Below are 14,387 nucleotides of genomic sequence, written 5' to 3' on the forward strand. Positions count from 1 at the left end.
TTAATGGCTTCACAAGTAGGTGTGAAATTATTAATGTCTTTGACAGATCATCAGAAAACCTTAAAGTCATTACCACTAAAGACAAATTATACTGTAAATTATCTCAATCCTTTTCCTCTACTTCAGTGTGAGAGAGAGAGAGAGAGAGAGAGAGAGAGAGAGAGAGAGAGATAATTTCCTTACAGTATTCGATGTTGTTTAGAATGACGGCTTAGGATTGTGTTTTTAGTTCTATTAATATTCGACAGAAAATCATTTCATCAAAATTGCTTGTAATAATCATTAATAGTTGAACATTATGGCTTGTGAATTAATAAGACCAGATATTCATTTAAAATAAGATTAGAAAATGATATTGAAAACTTTGTATATAAGGTAATAGATATACAATATAAGGACACTGACATCTGATAATACAAAGTTCACTTACCTCAAAACTTTTTACATTTTTAACTATTCTGTTTAGAACCCGTATTCTGAAAAATCAGTCCATAGCGGACATAATAACCCATTACCTCTTCAGGTAAGTCAACAAAACCTTTAACATCACTCGATAATTTCTTAATGGCTCCATTACTAGTCTTTAACATCGTCTCTCCACGGAGGCACTCAAACAACCTCTCCATCTTTTCTAAATGTTTATTAAGGTATTCATCACTGGGATGAACAAGTGCTCCTTGGGATTTAGAAATCTCTCCTATCCAGGTTCTTTTATCTGAATTAAGTACTGCTCTTTACAACTGTAACTGAAGGAATTTTCTTACAAAACAACCTTTTTCCATGGCCTCCTGAAAGGGCATGTCTATAGAATGCTCTTCCTGGATATCTTCGAATGCTGCAAGTGTCTTCGCTGACAGGCAGAGTTCACTTTCTAGTGTTATATAATTTTCCCCAGGTTCAGAGTGTTTTTCATGTTCCTTGTTGTTCAATGAACCTTGTGATAAATTTCTCTCGTTGCACACACTATCAGAATCATTGGTTTTCAAGTAAGGAAACATCCCTCTAAAAGGTAGGTTCTAATTCACTGCGACAGAGGTGTACTATTTCTTTTGAAGTTTTTCAACTTTTGGGAAGCGATAGAAAGATATCTTTATCTTACTTCCCTCTACTATAACAACCAAAAACAGCACATACATTAGCCATTCTAAAATATTTTCTTTCGTGGGGATAAGATAGGAAATGAAATGATCCAAACGATTAACAGGTATGGACTGACTCTGCTTCACCCAGGTGAGTGGCAAACTAAGCCGCCACCATACGTCACCCCGCAGGCTCTAGTGGCTTAATCCCTGTCTCTGACTAGACCTAATATATATGGACCTGACAGTAGCGGGACCTTCAGAGAACAGCACAACTGATCACAACCAAAGGTAAACAAAAACGTTGGTAATTGTTGATTGCTAAAATATTTCTGAAATTGAAAAATAAAATACAATAATGCTTTATTTGAGCATAGGATACCATATGGAACAAGAAAATTAAATAATGATATACAGTGAGAAATTATTGATAAAATACTACTTGGGTGAATGCCGAATCTTAACGCAGCTTAAAAATCTACAAAATCTTGACATTTTTACTTTTACATGCGTCAAGATCGACTTACGACACATCTCTCAGTCCCTATCTCCGTCGTAAGTCGGTGACTACCTGTATATGTTCCTCAATTGGAGGAATGTGCTCAAGGCTGAACAGTAGCCTTTCCCAGTTATAACTAAGAGGCGCTTGTCCTGTCAAAAGAAAAAAACAAGGAAGACTGCAATCAGCATTAGGTGCTCCAATTGGAGAAGTACCCCTTCTATGATACTTAACTGCTGAAAAGGGTCCACTTTCCCTAGTATCCAGCTTTTGAGGAACATTGCAAGATACTGTATTCAGATATCCCAGTCCCTTGTGAAAAGTTTTTCACTTGGAGGATATGCTGGATAGTCTACGAATATAAATCATAATCAATTTCATGGACTGGAGGTACCTCTAAAGATACAGCTGACAGAGGGAAGCGTTTCATGGCGGGGTAGTTTTTACGGAAATTCAACTAAATTTGCTAACAAATTGGGGTCCCACTCATCTCCTGGTAACTTGGGAAATCCAATGTGAAAGGAAGTTGAAGATCTTTGAAGGGTAGGCAGTATCAGTACCAAAGGATTTCTAGAGCCCACTTTTATGCTCTAAATTGCTGCATTGTTGCCCAGCAGCATGACAGGCTTCCCGTCAACCACAGCAGCTGGGGGAAGAAACTGCAGATTTTCAGTGTCCCTTTTTTTCCTCCCTATACAGTACCACCCTTTCTACATTGGCCACGCTGGGCATGAAAGGGTGGAGCACTGTCTGACCTTTCTTAGGGGAAGAAATAACTGGAAGCTCCCATCAGGCTTGGGAAGCAGCCCAAGTTTTCTGCAGAACCAGTCCTGATGCTATGGCAGAGAATGAAGGTTTCGCCACAGTTGTTTTAAATGTAACAGAATGATAAATGAGGGGATAATTACTAGCCTTCCTCCATTTCTATAATGTATCATCTGCATCCTTTTGAGGAAAGAGATGTAGCTTTCAGAGGTGTTCTCCTGTCCAACTTGCCTCAAGAATATGGAAACAACAGCATCCCTCTTCTTTAGGACCCAGTTGGCTAATTGGTTAGTTGACTGGTGCGCAAAGAAGGTCACCACCTTCGCACCAGATGGAACCAACTTGCTGTGTTTTGCCAATGTCTCAGGTTTTGACAAATCACGAGAAGAAAACTGCATCGGACTACTGGTCAATCCAGAAAGCCGCCTGGAGACTGAGCAGACTTGAAGGGTGAAAAGAAAATGCTTTCTGGCCCTAGTCTCTCCACAGGTAATACTACTGTCGAAGCAGAAACTGCGGGATTGACGGGAAGAGGGGATGAGCTCGTATTATAAGGTAATCAGGATCTTCTTTGTTGAGTGTGGAAGGCAGGATCTTACTAGACTGGCTAGACAGTAGAGAATTCTCCGGCTGGGAGGTTCGAGAGTTAACTGTCCAAGGCCAAAGTGATTAATTTTGACCATAGCAACACCCATGTGGTCTTTTGATAGTTGAGGGGCACTAAAGCACTCATCAATGACTTTAGATTTCACTGTCACTGTAAAAGCCACAGTAGCCTCTCCAAGATTATTGCACTCACAAATGTAAGGACATTGACAAATAAACATGTCGCAGGGTATTACTAGGTGTTGAAAACCAGACTATTCCCTCGCAAGGGAGGAGATCTTAACAATCACCTTAGATGACAGTTCTTTCCTTATAAGGTGAGCATGATTTGGACCGAGAACAGAACCGGGAGTATACCCCAATAATTTTTTTCTAATTTTCTTTGCCTGGCCTCTCCAGGCAGACACAAGCTCTTGTATAAAATCATTGAAGAGCTGCCATTGGCACTCACGCCCCAAGAGAGAGAGTGAGGAAGTGCAGCGTATTTTAGTTTCTTTGGTGGCTGTTGATGAGTGGTGTTGGTAGGCACGCACAGGAGGTGAAAAACCTTCTTCGCTGATCACAATGGATTGCAAAATTCTTGTAAAAGTGCAAAGAGTGGTCCAAAGTGGTTAGCTGCTCTTGTTTCCAGACTTGCGTGGGGTGGCCACGAGGGGAAAGAGCAGATGGCGGAAGATCTCATTTCCTCTGCAGAAGGCGGAAGATCTCATTTCCTACTGCACACGCTACTGGGATCATATTCAGTGACCTTAAATTAAGAGGAGAACAATTATGAGGTGACCAATCACAGAGACAGAGGATTGTATTTCCGATCACACTTGCATGACAAAATGTTTTGTTGCTCATAATGGTGAGGACAGCCTCCCTTATTCTGACCAAGAGTGCACATGACCAATCCAGCACAAGTCTGAGCACCAATAGTAGTATTATAGTGTAAGCTCTAGTACTGCATACCGAAATACTGTACCTTTCCTGTCCGAGTCGGTTTTCGGTGCCACACTTTCTCTCTTGCACATTCGAGTAGAGATATCGCTCGAAGCTTCAGGAGACTTTTGTGATCAGTTCAGCGTCCAGCAAAGGGGGAGAAGGGGCGAGCCCCTCATCCCAACCAACAAATGCTTGTGATCGATTCAGTAAAGCCAGAGAGTAAACTCATGTGCCATGTAATAAAACACCTTCCTTATCTGTGCTGGTTCTTGATACCACACCGCCTATCTCACGCATAAGCAGGGAAAGATTGGTTGAAGTCTAATGCAACTCCTATTGATCTGTCTTCCTGGACTTCTTTGGGAGTTTTTCTTCTTCTTCTTCGTAGAAGTAGCAGCACCTAAAGAGTCTAATGAAAATAGTTCAGGGAAGGAGAAACAACTAGAAGAAGAGAAATACGAATACTTCTTGCCAGCCTCCACTAGGGTTGAGGTGTTGGAAATTAATGAAGTTTCCATGAAGGAAAAATCACAGGGAAATTTACAAAATCAGTAGAGACAACAACAGAAGGTGCCTCACATTTCATCACCTCCACAGTTGTAGCAGGAGTTGGAAAGACAATCCAGGAGCAGCTTTGAAAGACCTAGATGAAAAAAAAAAATCCTAACAAAGCAACAGCGATACCCAAAAAGACCCAACATCCTTAGGTTCAGGTTGCCATCATCGTCATGCAGCCTCACATCTGAAGGGGATGACTACAAATAGTCATGCCCTCAAACTAGGCACAAGGATGATTAAGATTAATGGCAAGGTTGCTCATAAATCTGACATGCTTCTTGCTGGCCTTACCCAGAAAAAATTTCATATCTTTGCCCTTTTAATTGATTTTATCCAGGTTTACCCAGGCATTCATTCAGGGGAAAGCCAAAAAATTAATTCAGCCAAAATTCAAGAGGCAGCAAAAGTACAAGAATACTTAAGGAAGAAGTCAAAAGTACAAGTCTTACTTAATTAGGGGTGAGCCACCCACTGGCAATTATAACTGCCTCACTAATTTCCATGGGTGATCCAGCTTTGCTGAAATCATACCCCTATCACATAACGAGGGTTTATTTCCGTATGGGAGCAAATAGTAGTCTATGCTTTGACATAACTATAATACATGTACTATATTTTGATAAATATTTCATATACAATACAGTACAGTACTCACATTTAAAGGCATACATGACCTAGTTTTACAGGACACAAATAAGAAAAATTAGAAAAAACAGAGAGAGCCTTCATCATGAAATAAAAAAAACTACCCTAGACATCTGTAGACATCTTGAATCTAAAGAACACCAAGGTGGGTAGAAAAAATATAGTACTGTATCATCATTGCAGCCAGTTACTAGGGAAGGGATATAAGGAAATGCTAATGAAAATATATAAATTCCTGAACTTACACACTTTCATACTTATTAGCTTATTTAATTAATCTGGTGATTTTTACCTATATTTTACTGATAAATCTCTTAATTTGAAGTCAATATTATTAAGAATTATTGTTAAATGTGATATTGTTAATGTTTAAGTTTATGTTACAGTATAAGGACTTTGTTACTTATCACAATGTCACTTATCAGATGACTATATCCCCAAAATATCTCCACAAGCTGTGTAAAACTCCACAAGAAATAGTAAAAGCCTTGTTTAGTTGCCTAAACCCTACAAATTTGAAAATAACTAAAGAACACTTAGCTGCAAAACTACAATATCAGCTTATATTCAGAGGAACTTACCTAAACCATGGGGTCCTCCTGTGTTCTTAAACTTGCGCTCTGGAGGTATATGGGCATCACTTTGAGCAAATGAAGCCATAATAAATATGTACAAACTCCAACTTTATTGTTTCTTGTAGTATGGCTTTCAAATATTATAGCAAAAATTAGCAAATAATCTGAAATAAAAAAATAAATTTGAAACTATCACTGAAATAACCATAGTACTGTATATAGATTTAACTAAAATCATGACAAATTTGGAGATAATTTGTATTTTCCCCTGACTAATACAAACCTTGAGTTATTTATTTGGATTATCTTTTGACAAAGCTGGAAGGTAGCCATTAGACTTAAAGGGCAAGGTGGCAACCCTGCCTTACTGCTTGAGCGGTTAAGCTGGGGGTGGTTGGGTGGTACCCAGCCGCCTCTATATATACTCTCACAGCAGTGAGATACGTCACTTTGATTGCAGGCAGGACTTCTGGGGGACAGGTGATGACAGGACAATTTATATAAATAACTCCAAGTTTGTATTAGTTAGGGAAAAATACAAATTTTCTCTGAATTTGCCATTTGTTCCCATACTAATAAACGGATTTTGAGCAAAGCGAAAAATCTATTTTTGGGTGATATGGCCATGTTGTCCTGATGGAAGGTTCCTTTAGGTAGCTTTCTAAGGGATATTTGGTTACAGTGATACTCCCAGAGAATTGACCACAGGTCTCCAGAATTCTAACTCCTGGCACGAGTATCCTTAATATAACTTTTAAGGATATCGCATAATATCAGGGGACGTATTTCTTGATACGACATATAGCAATCTTCACCCCGAATAGAGTTTTTGCCTTGAGGGGGAAGAGTGGCGAGTTTGAAGGGGAGCCGTTATCGAGGTTACCCAGTGGATCGCCTCCCCGTATTACTATGGCGTAACTATTCCTTGTTGCATTTAAGCATGGATAGCCGCAGATAGAGTAGTTTCGGGAGGGGTCTTTCGTTACATACAGTAGTTATATACTCCTTTTCAAAAGAAGGGAGGGTCCATCAGGACGACATGGCCATATCATCCAAAAATAGATTTTTCGCTTTGCTCAAAATCCGTTTTTTGGGCTCAGCCATGTTGTCCTGATGGAAGTATACCAGAGAATTACTTGAAAGTACTATATCTGTGGATTTGTAAAAATGCCTTTACTTTGAATGAGTTCCTTATATGGACTCCTAGACCTTTATATATGTACCGTTACTTGTCATATCCACTAAGCTTGGAACTAGCTTAGGGCTTCCTGCCCCCTGCAGGGAAAGTGTCAACTTCGACTATAAGGATTCAAAGTTTGTATCTCCATAGGGACGGACGGTAAATCTCAGAGATTACCTTTTATCCCTTGGAAATCTGTACTCTGATTTCAAGTTAGGCCCTTCTAGGGTTTAATTTAAACTCTAGTATACTTTATTCGTCTGTAACTGAGATAGCAGCAATAAGACGCAAATACGTTCAGTATTTTACCTTGTAACTAGATTAACAATTGAATTACAATCAGGTATGAATCTGATCCGGAATTGAAAACACACCAGGGTCCATATTTTCTCCTTTTGGGAAAAATTTGTAATTTCATCGAAATGATGCCACTCAATGGAGATGTGAAACCAAATCCGACTGATTTGTACAGATTTTGGAAATGCCTGAACACCGTGAGGGAACGTTCACTCGGCACTGGTGTTATCTATCAGATATGCACCTATATGGAACAGTGTGTTAATCATCATTGTGATTTGCACTCGAGGGTAAATGTACCCATGCACCCGATGCACTGGAAAGTCCCAAAGCAGTTCACTGTTCGTCACAGGCTTAGACGGCGGGTTTCTAAAACTACCCGCCGCCACCACAACACGTCTTATTTACGTACTTGCTTTGTATAGTGTTGGAAGAAGTTCCGTGAGGAAGCAATTTTCTAGGATCATGAACTGCGGGTAACCTGTCAGGATCCGCTCTGCGAATAAGTAGGTGAGCATTGCTCTCAGTTAATCTATGGATAGATTTTGATCCTGAGGTTTTGCCTCGGAAGAGTTGTCCTTCCTTGAAGTCTGAAGTTCTATGAAGATAGACCCTAAGATACCCTAATGGGCATAGGGAGACATCTTCCTTCAGTGGGCAGATTCTCCAAGGACCCCCAGCTCGATTTTGGTGAGAAAGTAGGATCGGGGAAAGGATTCAGTTCTCCCTCTTCTGTGAACTGAATCTGGCCTGCATCCCTGATAGGCCAATATTTCACAAACTCTAGCCCCTGAGGCTATTGCGAACAGAAAATAGAGTTCCCGTGTTAGTTCTTCTAGAGTACAATCCTCATTGTTCAGGTTCGAAGCATAGTGCAAGACTTGACCAACGCCCATGTAATGGGCTTTGGAGGGGTTGTCGGCTTGGGTTTAGTGCATGCTTTGGTACCTTAAAAGGGGTTCGCTTATGAGGTTCATCTCAAAGGCGTATAGAAGAGGTCTAGTCAGGCCCAACTTACACGTGGTTATCGTAGTGGAAGTTAGGCCTCGTCCAAGTAGGTAAAAGAAGAAAGGGAGACAGAAACCTGTTGAAATTTCTGTTGGTACCCTTGTTTTCACGAGGGTTGCCCCTTTCTTCCAAGACAATCCACATTGTCTCCTGGTTTGAGACTTGTACTCTACAATGAAGTCGGCCATATTCTTCGAGATCCCAACCTTTGTTCGCTGTTAGGGCGAAAAAATCATGAGATGCATGTTGTTGGTTCTCAAGGATGAAATGTAACAGCAGACTTCTGCACAAGTTTGGATAAAACTGGGTACGGCAGAGGACTTTTAACAGGAAATTGGTTGGTGGAAACAGATAAATTCGATTCCATCCATCCCAGTCGAGAGACATGACGTCTATTGCTTCTGCTTAAGGTTCTCGTAAGGGGCTACATAACGAGGTAGTATCTTCTTGTCGCTCGTTGTGAAGAGATCGATCTGCAGTTCCGGGACTTTATCGAAAATAAAGGAGAATGAGTCTGCGTCTAGGGACCATTCTGTCTCTATCGGCTTTCGTCAGGATAGAGCATCCGCCGTCACATCGCGGAACCTTTGAAGGTGAACTGCTTGATAAATGCCATCTTTTCTTCCTTGCCAGGCGGAAGATGGCTAACATCACGTGGTTGATGTGAGGTGAATACGAGCCTTGTCGATTAGACATATTACTATCACCTCGTTGTTGAGAGCCAATCTGATGTGGACTGTTCAGCGAGGGGATAGTCTCCTCAACGTCAGGAGGACCGTCATAGCCTCCAAGATGTTGATGCGTATCACACCACTGATGTTTGTGGTGGTTGCAAGAAAATTATCTGTGCTAGGCTCTTATTCGTTGACCACGGCCTTAATGGCGTGCGCAATCGGGTCAGTGTCAACCTTGTTGATCTCTTTGAGTGTTTGATACGTATCTTCTCCAGACTCCTGGCGCATCCTTTGGCTGTGCTTCTAGCATCGGGTCTGTCACTAATGCGAACCGGAGAGAGCCCAGTGCTCTTTCCTGTAGGCATGTAGAAATCCTCTTGTGTTGGATTAGTCTCTTGACAGATGCTGCTATTTCTCTCCTCTTCTTTAATAGAATGGAGAGGTGGTGTGACTGTAAGTTCCCATGGATTCCTAACCATTGAAACTTGTGAGCTGGAGAAAGGTGAGACTTCTAGTGATTGATCTTGAAACACAGGTGTTCCAGGAACTGGATCGCCTTTCAGGCCGCTTGCAGACAAGTAGCCTTGGATGCTGCCCGCACCCGCCACTCGACCAGTTATGCTACTACCTGTACTCCTTCGGTGCATAGGAGCTGGACGATCGTGTCCGTTAGCTTTGCGAATACCTTTGGGGCTACGTTCAGTCCAAAGGGCATGGCTACGAAGACAAATTTGTCTTCTGCAGCCTGAATCCTAGGTAAGAGGAGAGGGGGCGACTGTCTGGTAGGTGCCAGTAAGCAACTGCCAGGTCTATTGAGACTGTATACGCCCCTTTTTTGGTAGAAGGGTCCTTATGTGTTGCACTGTAAGCATCCGGAACTTGTTGTTTTCGATAAACTTGTTGAGTGAAGACAAGTCTAGAATGACTCTTGGTTTGTCCGAGTCTTTCTTGGGAATGCAAAACAGCCTTCCTGAATTTATATAGACTTCGCTTTCCTTATTACCTTCTTGTTCAAGAGTTTTGAGGTATGTTCTTCCAATAAGGGGGAAGCGTTGGAAGAATTTGGAAAGGTGGATTTTTGTTCCATTTCCAACCAAGTCCATTCGTAATTTGGCTGTGGACCCAGGGATCGAAAGTCCAATGATCCCGAAAGTGGAAAAGTCTACCTCCTACCTGGAACCTTTCATTGTTTAGAGGTTCCTGAGGATATGTTTCCGTGACCTCATCCTCCTCCACCCTTGGGGGATTTCCCGAGAATCCTCTTTTGGGGCCCTTACCTTTGTAGGGCCGAAAAGTGGTTGAGTGCCTTTCAAAGCTTGGATTAAATACAGGTACCTGGCTACCAGCTGATGAGAGACCATCTGGAGGGTGGTTTACAGCTGGACTACCATTTGAGGCACCGTGGCCATGGTCACGTTCGGAAATTGTGCAGTTCTAATGATGATTTCCTCTTTGAGGATATGCCCCACTTTTGGAGCAGGTTCCTACTCTCTGTGGTGGCTTTGGTAATGACTTCTTGGACCACTTCCTGTGGGAAAGGGTCTAGGCCCCAGATACATGATGAAATCAGTTTTCTGGGGCATTATTAAAGTCCTGCACACATTTCTAAGCAGTTCTGATGAGAAAAGGAGGCGATAAGACTATCTTTCATATCCTGTTCCCTTCTCAAAAGTTGGTTTGGCCACTTTGGAAGGTTTGTATTTCTCTAGGATTGGGTAGGGTTTTCCCTCTTCGACTGCTCTCATGACACAGTCTAGGGCTTTCCTCGAAAGGGGGAAGGCTCAGGAGGAAGGAGCAATGAAGGTTGGATGCTTCTTGCTCAATGCTGAGACTTTGGAGTTAGTATATCCGGACCCTTTCCGGGTTTTGGTAAGGATGGCTTGAGCCTTGTCATGTTCGAGGACAATGACTTCCTTCGGTATAGTCTCCTCACGGGATGTTTTTCATCTCGCAGTCTTACATAGCAATCTGGGTACGCTGAAAGCTGGGCCAGAGTTGAAGCTCTTCAAGGGAATTGGACCCCAACTTCTAGGAGATATAAAGCTTCCCATTCAACATGGGCATGTGTTCAGTCTACCTCCAGGGGTTGGTTCGGAGCAGTGAGGGAGGTCAGATATTTTGAGTTGCTTAGCAGAGCCCCTGGAAGCGCCAGGGCATTTCCTTCCCTGTACCTCTCTCTTCATCTCTTTGAGATCTTGCTTATTCTCCTCTCGTTCCCTCCGGAACAGTGTCAGCATCTGCTGAATTGACTCTAGGAGCGTTTCGCTCCTGCCGACCTGTCAAGCCAGTTTTGGAGTTGGGGCTGAAGAAGTTGAGGGCATAAGTTAATATGCCGGCACAGTGAGCTGAGGGACCTCAGTCACCGTCAAAACAGATCCTTCTTCCTCCGTGGGTGGTTGAACTACTCCTTATTTAGGGTCTTCTAGCAGTAGGTCCTGTCCGGTGTCAGTGGACACCTCTGACATCCTATCTTTGTGGATGTCTAAGCTTTGCAGTGTCTGTTTCTATCCGTCTCCACTGTCCGTTGGATAGGGGGATGCTGGACCTGTGCCTGAGTCACAAACGTATTCGATCGAGCCTTAGGGAACAGTAGGCCCTACAAAGATTTGTTAGGTAGGTAAGGTCCCGGAGAGTTCTTCTGGAAGCCTCATACTCATCTTTGGTAGGTTTCCCTTGCTGTATCTCTTGACACCGTAGTGTCAAGAATATCTTTTACAAAGCCGTCGGTCAACAAGGTCAGGCGATTGGAGCGACCTTTCGGGTCCCAGAAACGAAGCAGCAGGGGCATAAAACCTGTACATCATATGCCCACAAAAGTCCTTACTCTTGTGGTTGCAGAATACAATTGTACACTTCACCATTGGCTCCTCCTGTAAGGGAGAAAAAAGGTTGAATGAGTACTAGACTGCTTATATCATTGATATAATATATGTTTAAAATACGGATCCCAGCACCTTAGGGATCCGGGTATGATGCAGCAAGGGCCAAGAGACCTGCACATTTTGTGGCCTTTTGTGGTTGCAGAATATGACTGTACACTTCACCTTAGCTTCTTCCTGTAAGGAAAGAAAGAGTGAAATGAGAAAGTGAGCCCTCGCTACTTCGTGGTTCAACTATCGCGGATTCACGACTTCGCGGATTTTTTTCATAACGCATGTACAGTATATACATGAATCGCGGATTTTCCGGAAATTTCGAAAATAGCCGCGATATATGAAGACCCCAAATATTTTGTTAATTCCATTAATAATTAGTAATATCTGCTCTTACTGATGGTTCATTGCATTACATATGACATATAATTCAGTACAGAAAGAAATAAAACACAAAAAGAGAATGTGATCATACGATAATTCAGTATACGTAGTAAAATTAAATCGAACATGAAACGCAAATCATATGCAGTCTGACTTTGTCATATTTGAATGGTGTAAGGCTGCTGATGGCTACTAGTGTACTACAAATGTAATGGATGTGCTTCTTTTCCATGAATCTTTTGTATGTATACGTACATAGTACTGCATCCAATAATATTCTTTGTTGCAAAAATCACATCTCGAATAAGCGTACAAATCCTACAACAAAACAAGCGTAAAATAGCGTACGTAAAGCATACTGTATATAGTACCTTGTATTTGTGCAGCAAATTCGTCGCCATCATCATTCAAGTTTTTCTTCAACTTCTTTCGTGGTGAGTACAGTAACAATCTTTATTTTTTCATACTACTTTAATATTCTAACATTTTAATATTTGTGCCTGTTTTAGTTTAGGGTACTGTAGTACATGCATTAAGTGTTCTGTACATTAAAGGTTAGTTTGTTAACAGTACTACGTACAAGGGAAGGTTTTAAAAGTCTGAATATACATGTTATAACCTATCATATTTTTTTGTTTATTACACTTAAAACAACTCTCTCTCTCTCTCTCTCTCTCTCTCTCTCTCTCTCTCTCTCTCTCTCTCTCTCTCTCTCTCTCGTAAATTATCATTCGGTCATTAGCGGCAGTTTGTTATTGTTAATTAAACGCCAAAAAAACGAAAAAAAATTGTTTTCCTGCTTTGCTACGTATGTAGGATTTTATATAGATACGGTAAATAATATTTGTAATAACATATTTACTAAAATCTTTTAATATGACAAATTCGAAGATAATTTGTATTTTTCCTAACCATACAAACCTTAGCTATTTACATTGGGTTTACCTTTTAGCGTAGCTGAAATGGCGAGCCATTAGAATTCAACAAGGGTGTATTACCCCCGCGCTAGTTAGCGGGGGGGGGGGGGGGGGGTAGGGGAGTGGTAGCTAGCTACCCCTCCCCCCCTCACACACCGGTGAATGCTCACTTTCACTTAGAGGTAGGACTTGTCTTGGGGGACAGGGCTGGTGGGCAAATATATGTAAATAGCTAAGGTTTGTATGGTTAGGAAAAATATAAATTATCTTCGAATTTGTCATTTGTTCCGTAACCGAAATACAAACCACGCTATTTACATTGGGTGACTTACCCCTTAGGTAGGGTGGAAAGTCCCCAGCCATACTGGCTTTGGCTTTACCCAGGGAATCAGAATCCGAGTGAGTCGCACTCGAGAAAAGGAGTCCCTGCACCTCACAAGTTCCTTGCTCCGCAAGGAACCGTGGCCTACATAAGCTTGTGTGTGAAGGAAGAAGTGTGACCCGTCCTAGGCAGTTGACCTGGAGTTCCAGAAGGAACTATGGGTTAGGACGTTCCCAATACCACCTCGTCAGGGTATGGGGGACGCGACAGTATTGACTCAATACTCGGAACACAAGGAAGCATGGTTTACCTGCAGAGGTTCGAGGTCAGCTATGCAGAGACCAGGATGCTGCTTCCCAGTAGAGGGGATGATGAAGAAAGAAGTAAGGGCCAGACATACTTCTTTCGTTCATGCAGACTAAAACCTGATAACAATGCCCTCAACCTTCTGCTACCTGTCCAAAAAGGAGCCTGAGGTTAGACCAGCTGTTGTGTAGCCACCACAGAGCGATAGAAACTTATCGAAACTCCTGTGGGTCACGCCCTGCAGGAAGCGGGCTGCGAAGGTCATTAGACGCTTCCAGACTCCAGCTTGTAGCACCTGCGTCACAGAGTAGTATTACTCGAAGGTGAGGGACTTTGCAATGTATCCGACATCGTGCTGTAGGGCGACGTGACGGGGGAGGGTCTGGAGTCAGGTCGAGATGAATGTCCTTGAGTCCGAGCTGAAGAGGTATACTGGTGACTCTCCCCCGTGTCCTTCTTGTGCTCCCAAACCGGCTGCAACTGAGGACAAACTGCAGCTGTTCCCAAAGCTAACCCCTCGATTCCTTTACTGGCAAGAAGGAGAAGGTTTTGGGATATCAGATACAGAATGGCGACTCGAAATCTTGAAGGAATTGGACCGAAGGGCCGGGACCCCAAGATTCTGAGTCTAGCCAACAACTCAGGAGCGAACCTGAATGTTGCCTTCCCCCATTCCTTAGAAAGGGCGGAGTCGTACGAGACCAAGAAGATTGCTTACAACTGGCCGCGGCCAGAGTGAGCAGGAGCCCCAAGACGGAATACGATCAGAGGC

At 42.4% G+C, this 14,387-nt stretch overlaps 1 protein-coding gene across 2 annotated transcripts in view; it reads right to left on the reverse strand.

The window, feature by feature from the left end:
• Positions 1 to 14,387, reverse strand: part of LOC137631082 (COX assembly mitochondrial protein homolog) — an 83,099-nt gene that overhangs the window by 42,800 nt on the left and 25,912 nt on the right. For both annotated transcript variants that reach the window (XM_068362702.1, XM_068362703.1), the window contains exon 2: positions 5,661 to 5,818. In XM_068362702.1, the coding sequence (XP_068218803.1) occupies positions 5,661 to 5,739 (79 nt within the window). In that variant the 5' untranslated portion in view covers positions 5,740 to 5,818. The remainder of the gene's footprint in view (positions 1 to 5,660; positions 5,819 to 14,387) is intronic.

Source organism: Palaemon carinicauda, chromosome 39, assembly GCF_036898095.1.
Source record: "Palaemon carinicauda isolate YSFRI2023 chromosome 39, ASM3689809v2, whole genome shotgun sequence".
Taxonomy (NCBI): domain Eukaryota; kingdom Metazoa; phylum Arthropoda; class Malacostraca; order Decapoda; family Palaemonidae; genus Palaemon; species Palaemon carinicauda.